The 22,935-nt window shown below is 32.6% G+C and overlaps 1 protein-coding gene across 2 annotated transcripts in view; it reads right to left on the bottom strand.

Annotated features, from left to right (window-relative positions):
• The window catches only part of Col24a1 (collagen type XXIV alpha 1 chain), a 391,233-nt gene that overhangs the window by 256,905 nt on the left and 111,393 nt on the right, over window positions 1-22,935 (bottom strand). For both annotated transcript variants that reach the window (XR_007104846.1, XM_047523663.1), the window contains exons 12-13: window positions 19,223-19,267; window positions 27-80 (exon numbers count right to left, since the gene is read on the bottom strand). Coding sequence is in view for 1 of the 2 variants with exons in the window: in XM_047523663.1 (XP_047379619.1) it covers window positions 27-80; window positions 19,223-19,267 (99 nt within the window). In the remaining variant the exon portion in view is untranslated. The remainder of the gene's footprint in view (window positions 1-26; window positions 81-19,222; window positions 19,268-22,935) is intronic.

Raw genomic sequence — 22,935 nt, 5'->3', positions numbered from 1 at the left:
AGCCTGGACCATCACAATATACTCACAGGACTGCCATCAAGACCAGCAGGGCCCCTGTCTCCAAAGTCACCTGGAAAACCCTGGCATACGGAAAGAGAGAGAATGCTATTAAAACCAAAAAATATAAACTCATTTTTATTGTGTTTTCTAATAAAGACTTCAGTAATAGAAAATATTTATTTCCTAATAACTACATTGCAATGCAACAATTTTTGTTATGTTTTATTGATTTTAAATGCAATATTTCTATATTTTATAAAAATTATTCTAAATGCTACTTAATATATACAGAAAACTAAGTTGGAGAAGATAGAAATCTGTTTATCATTATATAAAGAACCACTGAATGAGAGGGAAAATAAAATTTGTAGTTGGCCAATTCATTAATTATCTCTACTATTTTACATTGTTCCTAAACCTATACCACAAAGGATGAAATAACTATTATGAAGCATGTGGCCTTGTGCTAAGGACTTTATACATAGTGTTATATATATATACATGTCATTTCATCTTCCCAAAAGGTCTCTTCAATGGATGCTCATATCCTCACATTGTAGTTGAGAAAATTAAAGTACAGGAAGTTAAGTCACTTGCACAAGATGAGACCACTAGAAATGGGTTGGAATTGAGATTTGAATGGAAGCAGTCTGATTCCAGACTACTACATTTTACTGAATACTTTAACTCATCATCTGAGACACAAATATGCAAGACCTTAAGTCCTCTAAGTACAATTTTAGTGGGGAAAGGCATAACACACACAAACCCTGAAACATAAAATGTGTTGTCACTGAAAATTAAAGCTTCCCAAATCCTACTGGGAATTCTACATTGTAAAATCATGAAGGATAGTAAAGTAACAACTTTCTCATTATGAATTATCTTGCAAGATAACTCAGTACTCAGCTACTCTTACTTTACGTACTAGTGTTTTTTCCCCCTAAAGATTTGCTATTGGCTTTTTCAACTTTAAAGTTCACTTTTTATTAAGTTGCTTTATACCACAATTTATAAGACTTACTATGTAAACATTTCAATAATATTCATATAAAAACTCATTAGAATAACAATTAAAGTACATCATTCAATTCTTATAGTTTCTTTATTTACGCAAGCCAGCATTAAATATTGCATGTTTAACCAATCACCCAAAATCACTTGTTCCTCAATACAAATATGAATGGGTTAAGTTGAAGATAGTGTAACAACAGAAAGGAAATAGATGATGTTTCTAAAATCACATATTAAAAGCACAGTTTTGCTTATCCTTTGTTCAAAAGATAATGCAAAACCCATCTGTGTAGTTAAACATATTGTAGCCATACCCCTTCCAAAGTCAGCTGAAGTTCAAGCAGGCATTTTGCTTTCATTGTCCTTGGAAGTCAAATTCTGTTGTCAACAAGCTTACAAATCTGCAATACATCATTCTATTCAGTATGAGCTAATATGGATATTTAAAAGTATTTATGATGCATAGGTAATGAAAAAGAAGAGGAAAAATACTGTAATAAATTTGAAACATTAGAGGTGATTGATTTTTTAAGATAGACAATAAGTAGGTTTTCCAGAACCTTATTAAGAATGGGGGATAGATTACATGATTCCATTAATGTGAAACGCGCAAATCAATAGCAATACAACATAGATCAGTGGTTGCTTAGGGCCAGTGAAACAAGGGGAAAAACAAAGTGACTGATGACAAGTCTTGGGTTTCTTTTTGGGGTGATGAAAATGTTCTAAAATTAGTGAGATGGTTGCAAAATTCTGTGAATATACTAAAAATTACCAAATCATGTGCTTTTAAAGGGTGCATTTTAAAGCATATGAATTAAATTTCAATAAAGTTGTTCTTAAAAAACAAAGAATCAGTCTAAAAAAGGAGCAGGATTACCAAAAACATTTTTGGAAACTCTCTTAAGACTGCCCCAGGGATGTGCTATTAGGATTAAATGCCCTTCTCACCTCATCCATCTGGAGAAGCTTCTCTTTGGTTTAGCTTTCCCCAAATTAGTGATTTCTCCCTAACTTAGAGAGGAAAGGAAGAGAACTGTGCTCAGCTCTTTACTTATTATAAAACCTGTACTTTCTATAACCAGCATAAAAACAATAAAACTTGTTAATTTCAACTTCCCATTTTTCTTCTGATAATTCAACAACATGTATAATAAGCATTAGCCATTCATCTTGACTTTGCCCTTGAAACAATTTAGCTGAACTGAATAAAATCTACTTTCAATTTTTATGTATTATTGTCTCTTCTCAGTTAATTATACATTAAACATTTTGTTTCCTTTTTCATTCTCTATTCTAGGCAAAATTTTATTATCTTTTAATTCTATTTACATATTGATCATTATATCAATTTTAAAATAATTTCTAATTCTCTAGAATACAACTAAATAAATCTAGAATAAAACTCCTTGTTTTATTAAATATTATACAGTTAATATCACAAAAGCACCATTATGTTTGTCTATATATTAGATAATTTTCTTTAAAAATCATCATTCCAATGTTTATATGGTTGAATATTTTATTGTTACATATTTATTCAGTTGTATTTCAATAGTAACTACATACATTTAAAAATTTTTAAAAGTTTTTACAGACCACATTTTGATTCATTGTACACAAATGGGGTACATCTTTTCTATGGTGTACAAGATGTAGATTCATACCATTCATGTAATCATACATGTATATAGGGTAATGATGTCTGTCTCATTCCACTATTTTAATGAGATGAAGCCCCATATTCTTTTAATCATGAATCTAAATGTTTACAACCATATATCTTAATTACCAAAAAGTGATCTTTAGGATTTGTTGGAAACAGGAGATAGTAGTAACAAAATACTTGGCTTTTGATCTTAGTAAGTAAAAGACAGATTCTATATTTTCTCTACTTGAAAGAATTTATAACAATGAAATATATTTTCTGTCATGTTCACCTGTAGAATATCATAATAATTAATTTAAGTCAAATTGTGCTTTCCTAGAAATATCCTCACATTGCCAAATGATGTAATGGTCATTTTTCAGGATTAACATCAACTAAAGATAGGAAATCTCCAGAATTTTCACTTTTGCCCATTTGTCAGTTTAATCTTCCAATGGGAATGACAGAGTTGTATCATTGTTTCTGTATTGTAATTAGTTCTTTTTTTGCATTTTGTTTTGATCAGTTATAAAGTTTTGTTACAAAAATATGAAATTTCAGGGATTTCTTCTGATTTCAAGTTGTGAATAATTTTCTTGTTCATTTCCACTGTTTAGAAACAGAATTTAGGTGATTTCTAATGATTCCTATGTTGTTATATGACATCCTCTCCCCCTGAGTATGAATAACACCTATGATTTGTTTCATCTAACGAAGAGAATACAGCAAAGGTGATAGCATGTCACTGCTGTGTTTATATTACACTGTAGAACACTCTATCTAAGTTCCTTTGCCAGCTTGAGGAAGTAAGCAGCTGTTCTGGGGAAGCCCATTGGCAAGACCTCTAGGAATTGACAGTCTATGGCACCTACTAGTGGCCTATTAGCCAAAATGAAGAAAAAAATCCAAGGCCCTCATTTCTCCAACCTCAAGGAAATATCTTCTTTCCACAGTGTGAGTGCACTTGGAAGTCAAACTTTCAGATGATAATGCAACTCAAATGAAACTGCTGTCTTACGATCTGAATAGAAGACCTAGTTGGTAGTACCTGAACTTGTTACCCATGAAAACTGTGAGCAGTTTTAAGCTGTTGAGTTTATAGTATTTGTTAAATAGCATCAGAAATAGAAAACTGATAAAATTGGTAATTAAATCTTCTTTAAGTAGAGAATGTGTGAAGTCTAATTTGTAAATTTTACTATAGGTAATGATCAATATGTGTTTCTAGCTTCTAAAAATTTGAGCAGGGCACCTCTGTGTAGATTTTCTACTGCTATTTTCTAATGCAAGTCCTAACTGATGAATATCAAAATCCAATATATTAAAATGTTTATATTTACATTTCACATTTTTTACTCTTATTAACTACTTATACTTTTAAAACTTTATTATTCTAGCTGGTTGACAATGTAAAGAATTTTTATCATATTTCATATATTTTGTGTCTATACTTATATAAATGCAAATTTTATGAATTGTTTAATGCAAAATATTTCTCAGTCTCCAAGTGTAACTCTTACAAATATCACACTAACATATTTGCCCCTGAATCATAAATCTGAATAAAGAGAGAATCAGGAAAATAGAAGCTTTGAATCACTAGGAAATACTATTTCATCATGCAAAATTCTACTACGTTCATACTGAGAGAAACATTAGATAATGGATTTAGTTTCCTTTTACCTAGTGTTTCTACTACCTGATCAAATCCTCATCACTACCTCAACATTTTTCTTTTCAATGTCAGCAAAGGTCCCACCTACAAATCTTCATGGCATCCAGACTTGAAGATACAGGCAAGAGACATGGAAAATGTCTCTAATAAACATTATTAAACTGTAGTAGCCAGTCTCAACAACAGACTCCAGTGATCTCTGCTCCCTGGTATTCATGCTTTCGTGTAGTCCCCTTACATCTTGAATCATGGCTAATATATGTGACCAACACACTGCAGATACAACTGGGTGTGACTTCTGAGGCATAACCCTAAAAAACACTACTGTTTCCACCTTGTACTTATGAGCCATTAACTCTGGGGGAAGACAATGCCACATTTTGAAGACATTCAAGCAGTCCGTGGAAGAAGTCAGGCTTTCCACCAACTACTAGCACCAATTTTCCCAGTCAATAAGTAAGTCATCTTAAAAGCAGACTTTCTAGCCCCAGGAAAGCCTTCAGATGACTGTAGCCAAAATCTTGACTATAAAATCAAGAGGCAGAATCACCCAAATGATCTACTAATTTTTGACCGAAGGAAACTATAAGAAACAATGTGTACATTTATTGTTGTTTTGTACCACTAACTTAGAGTAACTTGTTATACAGCAATAGATAATTAATACGTAGTAACAAGAATGATGTCTAGTGTTATAGGGATGCTATGCCAATGTGAAGTGCTAGAGCCTGTGTGATGTTGGCACTCAAGTGCTTTTTAAATACATTTATGTTGTGTATGTGCAATATGTGGGGCCCTCTGAAGTTCACAGCCCAAAGCAACTTTCTCTCTTGCTTAGGATTAACAATGGTACTATTATCAAACACTGAGTCCAAAATAAGTATAGTTATCTGGTACACCTGAATAAATATGTGGTATTAATATTTTAGACTTTCATAGGTACTGTATTTGGTAGAATATTTAAATATCTTTTAGCAGTGGAAAACTTCTTGTTCCGGGTATGTAGGAAAAAAGTATTTTCTTAGCTCTACAAAGAAATTATGAAAAAAATGCACATAAAATAATTAGAAAAATATGCAGATAAAAATTACTCTCAAATGGTTATAATGACTACATTTACAGAATTATAAAAAATAAAAGCAGTGAAAATTCTTCTGGAAAACATTTTTTTTCTTCCTGGGGTGAGGTTTAAAACTAATATATTCACTCTAAGTAGAGATCAAAGAAAATTATCACTAAACAGTGATAATGAAAATAAAAATATATTCAAAACAAAATTTTATAAATAAAAATATACTAAACAGAGATTACTAATATTAACAGAAATACATCTTTTTCCAAGACTAAGCAATGAAAAGAGATGAGGTAACTTGTCTACAGTTAGACATTATTTGTATAATTTCTACATACAAAACACATACTACCCAGAAATACTGGTATTTTGCCAGGTGTAGTAGCCCACACCTGTAATCCCAGTGGCTGGGAGCCAGAGGCAAAAGAAGTACAAGTTCAAAGTCAGCCTCAGCAACTTAGTAATACCCTGAACAATTTAGTGATACCCTGTCTCAAAAACCAAAAACAAACAAACAAACGAACAAACAAAAAACCTGCCCTAAAGATGTAGCTTAGTGATTAAGCACCACTGGGTTCCATCTTTGGTACCAAACAAAACAAAACAAAACAAAAACTGGTATTTTTAAATCCTTCAAAAATGAGACAAGATCACCACAGAAAAGGGTGGAATGTGAAAGGCTCTGTATCCAGTCTGCATTCTTTTCCACACAAAGTTCGGACAATTTAATCCAAACTTCAAAGTCAAGCCTGTCCTCATGGCTGAGACTAAAACTAAACTGCAGTAGAAATTTGAGTGATTGTAGCTCAGGTTTAGCTAATTGGGCCTCCATGCTCAGAATGAAGTTCCTGCTCTGTTCTTCAAGACTGGTTATCGGCACCTTGTACTCCAGATCTAAGAAATGGAATCTGCCTTTTTTCATATCTCTATAAATGAGACTGCCATTTTCCCTCAAAGAGAATACAACCCTAAACCCAAGGTAGGACTAACTGCCATAAAGTCATTCACACTTCTGATTTTGATAATCTACCAGGCTCTCTGAGTTTCCCCTTATGTTATGTACACTGAAAATAACTACCTGGTTAAATTTCCAACTGTTTTATGTCAAAATTTCTATGGAATCAAGCTCTGATTGAACTTCTTCCACATTATCAGATGTAGTTCACTGGGTGTCCCACTTCTCAGTGTCTATTCCAACCTCGTGGAGGGGTTAACTTGATGTCCTGGAATCTTCCATACATCTTGTCATACTATAGTCAGTCAGATATAGTTACTACAGACTACATTTAGTAAGAAAGAATCCAGAAAGTATATTTTTCCCTGAAAGAGGCAGAATCACTTAAAAGTCGGTGACAATTTTCCATAATACTCTAGTAGATAATAGTACTCTCTATATGATCTAATTAACTGCAACTTTTTCCTGAAAATAAAGAAAGCTGTCTCTAAATTTTCTATAAAATATATATATATATATATTTGAAACACTTCTGAGCAATAGGTATTTAAAATGGTCTAGGGCTAAGTATAGACACTAATAACAGATGTCAAACAGAAGGATCTTATATCCTGAAATTGTAACACTGGAGTAAAAAGCCAAAACACAGTTTTCTTCAAATAGACTCTTCCAACAAGGATAAATGAGAAAAGAGGAGAGGCTCCTTTCTATAGTTAGAAAAGTAAACACTGCTGAAGTTCGGGTGCCTTAAGGGTATTATTTTGCCAACCATTCTAAGGCTGTGATAATTTTGTCTTCATAAAAGAAAACTCAGTATTGTTTTGCTGTGTCAAACTTAAAAAGTAGTAAGATTTGATTACTTGTAATTTATTCCTACCATGTCTGAAAATTTTTGAAAAAATCTATATTTTCATAACAGTTTTCTAGATAGTGTTGAGAGTAAATCCCATTTCCAATTCATGTTTATCTTCAATCCTGTCAAGCCATTTCTCACATAATTTTTTAAAATCTTTGAAGCCACAGAAATTTGCATGGCCAACAAAGTACAAGAAAGAGACTACCAATTAAATAAAACATAAATGATTTTTTAAAGCAACTACGGAATTTCCTGTCTGTGGCACTACAGAATGAAGTTCAGAATCTTTGCACTAAAAAGGAAGCTACTTGCAATTAGAAATACTAGATGAAATTTGAAGTTACCAAATACATGTAAATACTCCCTCCTGATCTCTACATTTTTCTTAAACACCATTCTTCTTTTCTATTATGAACTAATGGTAGCTTTATGCTTTTTAAGAATCTGGCTCATATCAGATATGTTCCAAGAGGTTTTACAAATAATGACGGTAAAGATATACAATAGAACAAGTAGCAGTATGATGTTTAAAGAGATGTGACCAATATGGTCTGCTACCTTGTTTTATCTGAGATCTCTGGAGAATGAACTTTCGTTGAACTTAAATATCCACAGATAGAAGAGGATGAATTAATGCAGGTAACTGAAACCACGATATCAAAACCACACTTAGTGCTCAGTATTGTAGTGAGGCTGTCTGTGCTACCATAGCACAGCTTAGCCTTCCTGGCTGAGAAGGGTATGTCTCTTCTGGTAATGGATACTATTCTGGGGAAATCAGTAATGTAATGAGACAAAAAAAAAAAAATACAAATATTGGGAAAGGAGATAGAAGCTTTCTCATTATTTGTTAGATTATCTACTTAAAATTTTTAAGTTAAGCTACTTCAGTTACTATAGCAAAAATATCATAGCCCAGGTGGTTTATAAATAGATACTGATTTCTCATAATTCTGGAGCTGGAAGTCCAAGATCAGGTGCCACTGTAGCTAAGTACTTAATACAGATTGTCAACTTCTCATTGTATCCTCACATGGGAGAAAGCAGAAAGTAGAAGCAAGCTCTCTTGTGATCCTTTTTTAAAAAAATTGTTCTATTTAGTTACACGTGACAGCAGAATGCATTTCAACTCATTGTACACAAATGGAGCACAACTTTTCATTTCTCTGGTTGTAGAGTAACATTATTCCTGTAATCATACAATTACATAGGATAATGATGTCCATCTCATTCTACCATCCTTCCCACCCCCCATTTCCTCCACTCCCTTCATCCTCCTCTGCCCAATTCAAAGTTTTTCCATTCTTCCCTTGCTCCTCCCCCCCATTATGGATCAGCATCAGATATCAGAGAAAACATTTGGACTTTGTCTTTTTTGGGCGGTTGGCTTATTTCACTTAGCATGATATTCTCCCATTCCATCCATTTACCTGCAAATGCAATAATTTCATTCTTCTTTAAGGCTGAGTAATATTCCATTGTGTATATATACACATTTTCTTTATCCCCATTCATCTAGAAGAACATCTAGGTTGGTTCCATAGTTTAGCTATTGTGAATTAAGCTTCTATAAACATTGATGTGGCTGCATCACTGTAGTATGCTGATTTTAAGTTCTTTGGGTATAAACCGAGGAGCGGGATAACTAGGTCAAGTGGTGGTTCCAATCCAAGTTTTCTAAGGAATCTCCATACCACTTTCCATAGTAGTTGCACCAATTTGCAGTACCACCAACAATGTATGAGAGTACCTTTCTCCACACTTCCTTGTCAACATTTATTATTTCTTGTATTCTTTATAATTGCCATTCTGACTGGAGTAAGATGGAGTCTCAGTGTAGTTTTAATTTTCATTTCTCTAATTGCTAGAGATGTTGAATATTTTTTCATATATTTTTGGACCACTCCTATTTCTTACTCTGTGAGATGTTTGTTCAGTGCCTTTGCCCTTTATTGATTTGGGTTATTTATTTTTCTGGTGTTGAGTTTTTTGAGTTCTTTGTGTATCCTAGAAATTAACATCTTATAATGAGGTACAGGTGGCAAAGATTTTCTCCCATAAGATCTCTGTTCACATTCTTGATTGTTTCCTTTGCTGTGAGGAAACTTTTCAGTTTGATACCATCCCACTTATTGATTCTTGATTTTACTTCTTGTACTGTATTTAGATTTTGTTTTGTATTGTCTTCTTTACTATTCTGATCCTCTTATATCTTTCTCTCCCTTTTCTCTTACTAACAGCCAAATTCTATTGTTCTTTAGCTCTTATTTTAATTTTTTTACTTCTGTTTTTTCTCCTCATTCCTTATAAATGTTACATACTACATCACTTTTGCATTTCCCACATTCACCTATTAAAATTCCAAACCCTTTTCTACCCTCCTTTCTCTTCATCTTTCCTCTTAATTAACTCTATTCTTAACATCTCTCAGTATTAACTGACTTATATAATGCCAGACCCCACCACTAATGCTGTAGTAATAATTAATACTATGGAAGTCAAAGATAACAACTATCATTTGATTTTATGCCAGACAAAATAAATACGTGATCATGTACTGTCTTACTGATGGAAATTGCTGATCCCACCAATTCTGTTTGTTGTGCCAATTAACATTGTAGATGTCATAATAGGAATGAAGTACTCAGTTTATTGCTATGTATCATTTACATAGGTCATTGCTATTATTTGGCTCCCTCTAATCTGTGAGCATTATGGTCTGGATATGAGGTGTCTTCCAAAAGCTTATGTGTGAGACAATGCAAGAAGGTTTAGAGAAGAAATTATTGGATTATGAGAGACTTAACTCAATCAGTGAATTAATCTCCTGATGGGATTAGTTGAGTGGTAACTGAAGGCAGATGGGGGTATGGCTGGAGGAGGTTGAACACTGGGGGAGTGGCTTTGAGGAATATATTTGTATATATTTCATATCTGACAAGTAAGTCTCTATCTCTACTTCCTGATCATCATGTGAGTTAGTTCCCTCTGCCACACTCTTCTGCCATGATGTCCTGCCTCACCTTGAGCCCCAGGTAATAGAGAGAGCCTACTGTCTATGAATTGAGACCTCTTAAACCATGAGCCATTAAACAAACCTTTCCTCCTCTATAGTTGTTCTGGTTGGGTCCTTTTAGTCACAGCAGCAAAAAAGCTGACTAAAACAGTGAGGTACTAAAAACCAACAAGGGCACTACAAATTCATAGGGCAGACTGTGCTACTTCAGATCCATTTGGATAGATGGGTAGACACACAAACAAAATGAAAAAGCAAAGGAACAAACCATACCCAAACAACCCCAAATGCCTCAACAACAGACTCCATTGACACCAGAGTGGAGGAAATGTTAGAGAAGAAATTTAGAAAGTTCATAGTTAAGCTGATCTATGAGGTAAAATATGATGCAAGGAGTGAAGTCAAAGAGAAAATACAAGAAATGAAAGATCACTTCAATATGGAGATGGAGATCCTGAAGAGGAATCAATTGTAAATTGATTCAAAATGAAGGAATCAATGATCCAAATTAAAAATTCAATGGAAAGTATCACCAATAGACTAGACCACTTGGAAGACAGACTTTCAGGCAATGAAGACAAAATGTATAATCCTGAAAAAAATGTTGATCATAAAGAAAAGGTGTTAAGCAACCATGAAGAAATTTTTCAAGAAATATGGGATAACCTGAAAATGCCAAATATAAGATTCATAGGGAAATAAATACTAAATGAATGCACAATCTTTTCAATGAAATAATAACAGAAAATTTCTGAAACCTTAAGAATGAAGTAGAAAATCAAATACAGGAGGCATACAGGGCTCCAAATATACAAAATTACAAGAGACCCATAACAAGGCACATTATTATGAAAATGCCTAACATAGAGAATAAGGATAGAATTTTAAAAGTTGCTAGAGAAAAATGACAGCTCACATTTAGAGGTACACCAATCCAGATTTCAGCTGATTTCTCAACCCAGACCCTAAAATCTAAGAGGTCGTGGAATAATATATACCAAGCTCTGAAAAAAAAAAAATGCCAACCAAGAATACTATATCCAGCTAAATTAAGTTTCAGAATTAAAGATTTTAAAAAACCTCCATGACAAACAAAAGTTAGAAGAATTCACAACTAAAAGCCCATTCTACAAAACATACTCAGTATTTCATGAAGAAGAAATGGAGATTAAAAATGAAAACCAGAAGAGGGATAAAGTACACTAAAATAATAATCAAGTAAAGGGAAATCTAATTAAACTTAAACACAGGAAATAAATCAAAATGATAGGAAATAAATACCATCTCTTAATAATAACACTGAATGTTAATGGACTAAATTCATCAATCAAAAGACAGAGGCTGGCAGGCTAGATTAAAAAACAAGACCCAACCATACACTGTCTCTGTGAGCTTCACCTCATATGTAAAGAAATCCACAGCCTGAAGGTGAAAGGATAGGAAAAAGCATATCACTCATGGATCTTATAAACAAACAGGGGTTTCTATTTTCATATCAGATAAAGTTGAACAAGCCAAAGTTAATCAGAAGAGACAAAGGCCACTTCATACTGCTTAATGGAATCCTACAATAACAGGAAATATCAATCATAATGTTAATATCAAAACAATGATACATACATCAAACAAACTTTTCTCAATATCAAGAATCAAATCAACTACAACACAATAATACTGGTTACTTTAATATGCCTCTCTCATCACTCGGTAGAGTTTACAAACAAAAACAATATAAAATCTACTGAACTAAAAAATACAATTAATAATTTAGATTTAACAAACATACAGCATTTCATCTATCAATGACTGAATATATTTCTTCTCAGCAGCACATAGAATATTTTCTAAAACAGAATACATCTTAGACCACAAAACAACTCCTAGCAAATACAAAAAAAAAAAAAAGATAATACCATGCATTCTATCAGATCATAAAGGAATAAAATTAGAAACCAACAAGAAGAAAAAAAATAGAAACAATGCTAACTCTTGAAGACTAAATGATTCACTATTGAATGATGAATATGTAGCAGAAGTGTAGAAGTTATCGGGGGTAAAATAAAAAATACTTAGAAGCAAATGAGAAGAGATATACAACATATCAAAATCTCTGGGACACTATGAAGGTGGTTCTAAGAGGAAAGTTCATAGCATTCAGTTCATTCATTAAAAGAATAGAAAGACACCAAATAAATAATCTAACATTACATTTAAGGCCCTAGAAAAAGAAGAAAAACCAAAACCTAAATCAGTAGAAGATAGTAAATAATTAATATCAGAGCCAAAATCAGTAAAATTGAAATTTTAAAAAAACCTAAATCAGTAGAAGATAGTAAATAATTAATATCAGAGCCAAAATCAGTAAAATTGAAATTTTAAAAAAACCTAAATCAGTAGAAGATAGTAAATAATTAATATCAGAGCCAAAATCAGTAAAATTGAAATTTTAAAAAATCAGCAAAACAAAAAGTTCTTTAAATGATTTAACAAAATTGATAAACCCTTAACCATGCTAACCAAATGTAAGGAAGAAAAAATTTGAATTTTTAAAATCTGTAATTAAAAAGGAAATATCACCACAGACACTGCTGAAATAGAGGATAATCAGAAATTATTTTAAAAATTTATACTCCTATATGCTAGAAAATCTTGAAAATAATACCAGATCCTAGAGAGATATACCCCATCCAAATTGAACCAGGAGGATAAAGAAAATTTGAAGAGACCAATTCCATGTAAGGAAATTGAAGATGCCACCAAAAGCCTATGAATGAAAAAAAAACCCAGAACCAGAGAGATTCTCAGTCGAGTTCCACTGGACCTTTAAAGAACTAACACCAATTCTCAAATTATTCCATGAAATAGAAAAGGAGGGAAAACTTTCAAGCTCATTCTATGAATCTAGTATCACCCTTATACAAAACCCAAAAAAAGACACATCAAAGAAGGAAAACTTCAGACCAATATCCCTGATGAAGATGCAAAAATTCTTAATAAAATACTGGCAAATCACATTCAAATACACATTAAAAAGACAGTGCACCATGATCAAGTAGATTTCATCCCAGAGATGTGAGGTTGGTTCAACATATGGAAATCAATAAACATAATTCATCACATAAATAGACTTAAAGACAAGAATCACATGATCATCTCAATAGATGCAGAAAAATAATTTTGAAAATACAGTCATCATTCATGTCTTAAACACTAGAAAAAAATAGAGATTGAAGGGATGCACCTCAACCTTATAAAAAGTTACATACAACAAACCCAAGGTTAACATCATTCTAAATGGAAAAAAAACTGAAAACATTCCCTCTAAAAACAGGACAAAGACAGGGATGCCCTCTTTGACCACTTCTATTCAACACAGTCCTTGAAACTCTAGTCAGAGCAATTAGGCAAAAGAGAGAAATTAAAGGGATGAATAGGAAAAGAAGAGTTCAAACTATTTCTGCTTGTTGACAACATGATCCTATGTTTAGATGACACAAAAACTCTACCAGAAAACGTCTAGAACATGTTAATTAATTCAGTAAAGTAGCAGGATATAAAATTAACACTCATAAATCAATTGCCTTCCTATATACCAATGATGAATCAGTTGAAAGAGAAATTAGGAAAACCATCCCATTCACTATAGGCTCAAAACAAAAAATACTTGGGAATTAATCTAACAAAAGAGGGGAAGGCCCTTACAATGAAAATTACAGAATACTAAAGAAAGAAATTGAGGAAGACCTTAGAAAATGGAAAGACCCCCCCCCCAAGTTCTTAGATAGGAAGAATTAATATTGTCAAAATGACCATACTACCAAAAGTGCTATACAGAGTCAATGTAATTCCCATCAAAATTCCAATGGCATTCTTCATAGAAATAGAAAAAGCAGTCATGAAATTCATCTGGCAAAATAAGTGACCCAGAATAGCCAAAGCAATCCTTAGCAAGAAAAGCAAAGTAGGAGGCACCACAATAGCAGATCTTAAATTATACTACTGAGTGATAATAATAATAAAACAGTATGGTATTGGCTTCAAAACAGGAAAGAAGACCAATATAACAGAATAGAAGACATAGAGATAAATCCACAAAAATACAGTTACCCCATACTAGACAAATGCACCAAAAGCATACATTGGAGTAAAGATAGCCTCTTCAACAAATGGTGTTAGGAAAACTGGAAGTCCATAGTAGTAGAATAAAATTGAACCCATATCTCTCACCCTACACAAAACTCAGCTGTGGATCAAAGTGAAAAAAAGACCTAGAAAATAGACCATAAACTCTGCACATACTATAAAGAAATATTAGCCCAAAATCCCAACATGCTCAGGAACTGACTTTCTTAATAAGACTCCTAAAGCACAAGAAATAAAATCAAGAATAAACAAATGGGGCGGAATAAAACTAAAAAGCTTCTTCACAGCAAAGGAAACAATCAAGAACATGAAGAAAGAACCTACAGATTGGGAGAAAATCTTTGCCATCTGCACCTCAGATACAGTGTTAATCTCCAGGATGTATAAAGAACTCAAAAAACTTAACGCCAAAAAAAAAAAAAAAAACAAATAACATGATGAATAAATGGGCAAAGGAAGTGAACAGGCACTTTACTGAAGAATAAATACAAATCATCAACAAATAACACGAGAAAATGTTCAACATCTCTAGCGATTAAAGAAATGCAAGTTAAAAGTACACTGAGATTTCATCTCACTCCAGTCAGAATAGCTATTATCAAGAATACAAATGAAAATAAATATTGGCAAGGATGCAGGAAAAAGGTACACTCATACATTTTTGGTGGAACTGGAAACTGATGCAACTGCTATGGAAAGCAATAGGGAGATTCCTCAAAAAACTAGGAATGAAACCACCATTTGACCCAGCTATTCCACCCCTTTGTATATATCTGAAGGATGTATAATCAGCATACTACAGTGACACAGCCGCATCAATGTTTATAGCAACACAATTCACAATAGCTAAGTTATGGAACAAACCTAGATGCCCATCAATAGATGAATAGATAAAGATAATGCTATATATATATATATATATATATATATATATATATACACAAAATGGAGTTATTATCCAGCCATAAATAAGAATGACTTCATAACTTTTGCAAGTAAGTGTTTGGATCTGGACACTATGATGCCTTGTGAAATAAGTCAGACCCCAAAAGGCAAAGGTAGAATGTTTTCATTGATACCGTGGATGCTAACCTACAATAAGTGGGGAGAGGGGAAGAACAGATATTAGACAAAGGGAAATGAGAGGAAGGGAGGGAGAATAGGAAAAGAAAAGACAGTAGAATGAATTTGAAATAATTTTACAATGTATTTTTATGAATATAGTACAGTGAACCCCACCATTGTGTACATCTATAAGAATGAGGTCTTAAATAGGATAAGATACATTCCATGATTTATAATTATATCAAAATGAATTTTAGTGTTATATGTAACTAAAAAGAACTACTAAGATAAAAAATAAGTAAATAAAAAGGGTTGAGAATGTAGCTCAGTGGGTGAAGCATCCCTGGGTTCAATTCTCAGAATCAAAAAAAGAAAAAGAAAAAAGAAATTATAAGGGGGACTATTCATACCATAGGATAGCATTCTGCAATATTCTCTGAGGTAAATTTTGTCATAATTAACTTGTGGCCTTGTGGCTGCTACTTTATCTTACTCTAAGTACTTAAATTTTCCTTATAAATATGGCCAAATCATTTTGTGGTAAAAATAAGAAAAAGCACATATACCATATATGATATATTATAGCACCAGAGATTTTGCAACATAAGATACTATTAAAGAATAAGACCAGCAATCATTTTCATTCATTATTTTCTGATAGTTTTCTGGAACTATTTTTTTGAATTTAATAGAGTCCTACTGGATAATTTTATAATTCCCTATGAAATAAGAAACCCAAAGTTATCTATAAATTTCCTTGGATGATTTTATAATTCATTATGTAATAGGAAACTAAAAATCACCTACATACTGCTGATGCCAAGATAAAGTTAATATCTACATAAGACCTGTCTATTAATAAATGAAACTGGTGATTACCTAAGTGATATGTAATTGGAGTTTTGACAAAATATTCAATTTCCTCAAATGTCTACAACTCCCTTATAGCAGATTAGTTCATCTTAAGATTCTATAGACTTTAATAACCAATGAGCAAGATAGCATTTAAGCACTGGAAATAATTTATATGTTATTATAAATTATTTTTATAATATATATAGGATATATATTATATTATTTATATATATATATATAATATATATTTATATTTTCCCACATAATCTATCTTCAAGGAATAGTGCAAAGCTCAAAGGATAACATGTAAGATGATTTTAATATTATAGATAATTATAGATAGATAATATATAGCGGCCATTTTTTCACATCTGTTTCTTACTGTGGCAAAATAACTGAGAAAAAAATATATATTATATATATATTATTTATATATAATATAATATATATAGGATATATATTATATTATCTTATAATATATAGGTGATTTTTAGTTTCCTATTACACAATGAATTATAAAATCATCCAAGGAAATTTATAGATAACTTTGGGTTTCTTATTTCATAGGGAATTATAAAATTATCCAGTAGGACTCTATTGAATTCAAAAAAATAGTTCCAGAAAACTATCAGAAAATAGTGAATGATAATGATTGCTGGTCTTATTCTTTAATAATTTATGTTATTATAAATTATTTTCTTAGTTTTTTACTAATGGCATGATTTGATAAGAAGAAGATGGAAAAAATTAGAAGATACCAAATGGATAGAAAAAGAATAAAAAAGGTAGGATTGATCTAATGTCAATTTGAAAAGGCCCAGATCTTCTTATTTAGATCAGTAATTTGATATGTAATAAAAACAGAGGTAATACTGTTAAGGGAGATTTATATATAATATAAATTTAGATATCATATATACTGAATTGTAAAGAACATACCAACATATTTGAATGTAATTAAATAAGATAGCATATAAAGTATTTAGCACAGTGCTTGTGAATAAAAAAGTGATGATGGTAATGGTGACAATAGTTTCTGTTGTCATAATTGTTATAAGACTAACTTTTAAGTTGATTATAAAAGCTTATAAAAATGTTTGACTTATTTTGTGTAGTTTATCTTTTAACACATTAAAATCCTCAAAGTGAAACTTTAAAATAGTTTTATCACATTCTGTCCAAATACCATGAAAAAATAATTCATGTCTCTTCTAAGTACTATGAGTAGAGAACATAGAGCAAAAATATCTAAGCAGGTAAGAAAAGAATTCTGGATTAACATTCAGAGGACCTTTGCTCAATTCTTCATTTTATCATTTTTAACTATGTGATTCTGAAAAAGTCTTTTAACATCTCTAAACCTCATTTTCCCACATAATCTATCTTCAAGGAATAGTGCAAAGCTCAAAGGATAACATGTAAGATGATTTTAATATTATAGATAATTATAGATAGATAATATATAGTGGCCATTTTTTCACATCTGTTTCTTACTGTGGCAAAATAACTGAGAAAAACAACTAAAGGGAAGAAAGATTTTATTTTGGCTCATGGTTTCAATCCATGATAAGCTACTCTCCATTGCTATGGGCCTGTGGTGAGGCAGAGCATTTTAATAGAGAGGACATGGTAGAGCAGATCTGCTCACCTCATGACAGCCAGAAAGAGGAAAGAGAGTGGCAGAGAGAAAGGAAGAGGCCAGAAATAAGATATACCTTCAAGGGCATACCCCCTAACCTACTTCCTCTAATTAAGTCCCCCCTCTTTCAATTTCCACGAACACCCAAAACTCTATTCAATTATGAATCCACAAATGAATTAACCCATTGATGAGATCATAGCCTTTATGATGTAATCACTTCCAAAAGTCCCACCTCTGAACATTGCTGTATTTGGGGACCACGTCTTCAAAACATGAGCCTTTGGGAGACATTCCAGATCCAAATTATAATAGGGAATTATAAAATTATCCAACAGGATTCTATTGAATTAATAAACAATTTAAGAAAACTGGAAAAATAGTGAATAAAATTATTACTGGGCCCTTTATTTATACATTCCTTTACATGGTAAAATCTGCAACGTTTCATTGCTTTAAAATGTGCATTTGTAATAGATTAGGATCCTTAAAAAATATATTTGAAAAACACTTGTATTCATTTTTTTATAATCAAGATTTTATTCAGGTGTATTCTAGAAACATGGTTATGAAAACTTGATTTTTATCTTCATAACTATAGAACACAGTGCAGCCTTCGACACCTCACCCTAGGAAATGCTTTCAAGTGGCAATAAAAACAGCACAAGTGAAAAGCAGGTGGATAATTATCTATAGTAACTTAGCCAGACCAACCTGAGGATACTTGTCTGGACCAGTCTTTTCATCTGTTAATAGCAAGGTATTCCATGATGTCAAAATTTCCTCCCATCTCTTAAAGTATTATATTATCCAGTAAATTCACTTTCTTTTAATTAAAAAAAATCTGGAAATATAAGAAGCTGTAGTAAACCAGCCTCTAAATTAACAGCAAAGGCAGGCATTTTAGAAACCTCTAGAACTGAGCTTAAGCTTCTAAGACATCTCTTAGTGTAGGAGTAGGTTGAATAGTGCTACCATTGGTGTTCCAAGCTGCTCACATATTTTCTGTGACATTTTAGCTCCCTCAAAGGCAACAAGGGGTTCCTCCACTAATATAGTAAATGGGTTAGAAGTATTAAATTTAGAGTTATTTTTAAATGTAAATTTTCCTTTACATTCTTAAGTATCCTGTGATACACAAAGTAGCAAAAAATTAAACTTTGTTGAGTGAGATGAACTATGCATGAAAACAACAAAAGCAAAAATATATCCATATTTTAATGAGAACATAAACACAGATTATATTGCTCTACAATGAACCTCAAGAAAGAAGAATCAAGTTACCTGTCTTCCTTTAACACCCTTCTTTCCACGGATCCCAGGAATGCCCTAGAATATAGAAAAGTCAAAATTTATGTTGGGACTAATGACACGTTAACTAACTCAGACTGACAACTTACTCCCTGGCGAGTAAGCAAGATCAAGGCCTCAAAGGCGGTTTCAATGGTTAAGACGATAAATTGGACCACCATCAGAGATTGGTTAACAACAGTTCCATGACCGTGATCAGCTCGTGCTTGCCATATAGTCCTATGGGACTCTCACCTGCGTGAACTCCCCATGCCTTGCTGACCTTTAAGCTAATTGGTTCCCGCCTAGCCCCCACCCTACATAAAAGCTGTGTGATTTCCTCAATAAACGAGATTCCTGCTGTGCCTCGTGCACTGACAGATCTCCCAGCTCTGGAGTGTTTCCTTTGCCACCAACACTCATCATCCTGCTTGCTCTGTATTCTCCTCAGGCGGGACCTGAGGAGGTACATCGGACCTTGTTGCCCGAGAGGGAGCAACGAATTTATATTTTCTGAATGAATTAAATACTACAAGTTTTTTTTATCAAATATCAATTAATGAAGTATGCCAAAGATAGAAACAAATTGTCAAGTAAACTAGTGTGAAAAGCTTCAATATATTCAGTTAACTGAAGCAGCCCCTGTCCTTCTCCAAAATAGACACCTGATTGGATTTAGGAATCACACCATCTATATCTCCAAATGAGATCTTGACATACCCTGATGATAGTTATTTATTCAGAAGTAGGCACACCACCAATAATGGTACAACCAAACAGGAAGATCTTATTTTCCTACCTAAAAAAGATGTCCTCCTCTGTTTCCTTCTACTCAGTTAGATATAAACAAAGGTAATTTAACCCTTACACTGACAATCCTGCAATTATTCGGGAAACTGGTCTTAGGATAATGCCAACACCAAGAAAGGCAGGACAGAGAAGGATGGCATCACTGTGTTCAAGATCATCTTGTACCTAGATCCCACTTAACCTATGGATTTCTTGTCATGTGAGAGGCAGTACAGTATACTCCTTAAGCAGTCAGGTTTTGGAACCAGAATATATGGTCCAAATCCTGGCTCTGCTCTTACTTCCTTCATATATTTTAAGACAGGTTACTTTCTCCGTATGCCTCATTTTCTTTGTCCACAATGAGAGTAATAACAGTACTCATTATATGTTTTGTGGGCATTAAAGGAATTACTTCATAAAAAGTATTTACATAGTGTCTTATATAAAACCACTTGATAAATTATATGCTATTGTTGTCATTTATTAGAATTTCCTTATTTTTAAGTCAGTTTGAGTTGGAGTTATTTATTATATGCTATCTAAAGCATCCTACCTGTTATAATCACTCTGAGATATATAGTCACCTATAAGCCTCATACTAAGAAGTCTATTAGAGCCTGGCACAGTAGCACATGCCTATAGTTCCAGCTAGTCCCAAGGCTCAGACAGGAAGATTGCTCGAACCTAGGAGTTCTAGGCTACCCTAGGCAACACAGCAAGACCCTTTCTCAAAGGAAAGGAAAGGAGAGGAGAGAAGAGGAAAGGAAAAGAAAAAAAAAAAAAATACCAGAACCATGCCCTTGGGATTGATGATACATACAGATATTGCAGAAGATATCATTGGCTTAAATAATTCATTCACTTTCAAATCAAGTGTTTCATGAATACTCATGTCTCTTTGAAAATCAAAAAAGAGTTTATGTGTCAGGGGCGGGCTCTGAGGGCCCCAGAGCCACACCGTGGCCTGATCTCTAAGATGGCGCCTGGCAGCTTGCCAGACATAGCTGCACTCATACAAGTTTTAGGAAGTGACTCTGGTTGGCTGTTGTACATGAGGCAATCCTGGTATCTGCCTGGAGACTGTTCCTTGTTAGGCTGACTTTCCTGGTAGTCTACTCTCTGATAGGCTGATGTTCTCAATATAAGTCTGAGACTTGTGGAATAACGCTTTTTGGTTCCTGTGATCAAGAAGAGTGTACACGTTGTGATTGTCCCCGCGGGCGGTGGGCGATCATATTTATGGGTGAATAAGTAGACTCATTTTTGTTAGAACTTTATGTATCTTTATATAACACAGCAAACTTTTTTTTTAAAAAGATATTAATATTCTCAAAGGTTGATTTTCCCAAATTACAGCAGGAAGGTTAACAACAATGCAAAGTTAAACAAGCATTTTCATTCATATGTGCACATATATTTCACATACCATATGCATGTGTGTGTGTGTATGTGTGTGTGTGTATGTTTGTGTATAATACCAACTTCCAAAAGGGGATTTTTTTTCATCCTGTTTTCAGGGTGACTATTTTTTTCTGTTTTTATGTACTTAAGGGTGTTAATAAAAACACCCAGTTTGCTCTATCACTCATGTCTTAATGAGTTCTAATGTAGCCAAATAATATTAGGATATGGTATATGATAGATAAAAGATGATGAAAAGTCTTTGTATTTATGTGTTGAGACATGTCTTCATACTGTCATATAGACAATCAAAACTAGGGAGTGTGATGACAGCATTGTGCCTATTGATGGCCATTGTCAACACTGGGCTTAAGATCCTTCAATACAAGATAATGACATTTTGCAAGGACACAAAATTTTGGTTTATTAAATCATTTATTAGAAATATATTGGTGCCAAAACGTCAGAAAAGGATTGTATCATGAGCAACAGAGTTATTAAAAATGCAAACTGAATATACTCCTTTGGGTAGGTTGAGAAGCAGTACTTCAATTCTTTGCACAATGGATGGGACATATCTTCTACTAGTGTGTTGTATCACATAAAGTGTAAGTGTCTTAGTTGCAGTATTATGCTGAGGAAATTTTTTGCTATTGAAAGAAATGACTTGTTATATTTATCAAGGAAAAATTGTCATTTCATCTTACCAAAGACTGGACAAAATATCTTTACAACGCATTTTAAACTCTTAAAACACTATTATTTCTCTGCAGGGACATGCACATGTAATTATCAGAAAATGTGAGGTAATTCACTCACTCAAAAAAACAATATATTTTTAAAATATATTCAGCTAAGAATAATATGGATCACTTTCAGTTGCAAAAACCACTTTCTAGAAATAAAAATTTTGACCTGAACTGCATTCTTATCATGATGGAGTTAAAGGCTAAATTCTGAATATGATTCTGTAATTTAAAATTTGTAACAATATACTAGTATCATTTAATTTTATTTTTTCAATCCTTACTGAGTAAAAATGAAAGAATGCAAATAGAAATAATTGGACTGAATAGAAGCCTGAAAATTAGATATGGTGAAGTTGCAGTGTCAGAACTCAGTATCTTGATTGTTTTAAATATAACAAACAAGTTTATAAAGATTCTATCTTTACTCATAAGTACCTACATTTATAAGCAACAATGTTCAATGATTAAATTTAACACAAATATATCTCCTAATGCTTAATTCTGTACTACACATTATACTACAAAATATGCCTGTTAAGAACTTATATTCAAATTAAAGACTAACAAATTATAAAATTTTCATATTTAGATATTTTAATATGTATTTTTAAAAAATTAGATTTAAAATATCTATATATGTTCATATCTTGTTACTTCCTTATAAAATTCAGTAAGATTTAAGAAAATATAATTATATTTCTTGCAGCTGATGTTGATTTTTCTTAAATCTGAATGCTCTCTCAGTAAGATTACCTCCCTGATATC

Source organism: Sciurus carolinensis, chromosome 1 (assembly GCF_902686445.1).
Source record: "Sciurus carolinensis chromosome 1, mSciCar1.2, whole genome shotgun sequence".
In the NCBI taxonomy this organism is placed as follows: domain Eukaryota; kingdom Metazoa; phylum Chordata; class Mammalia; order Rodentia; family Sciuridae; genus Sciurus; species Sciurus carolinensis.
This window is presented reverse-complemented; position numbering and strand designations above follow the sequence as displayed.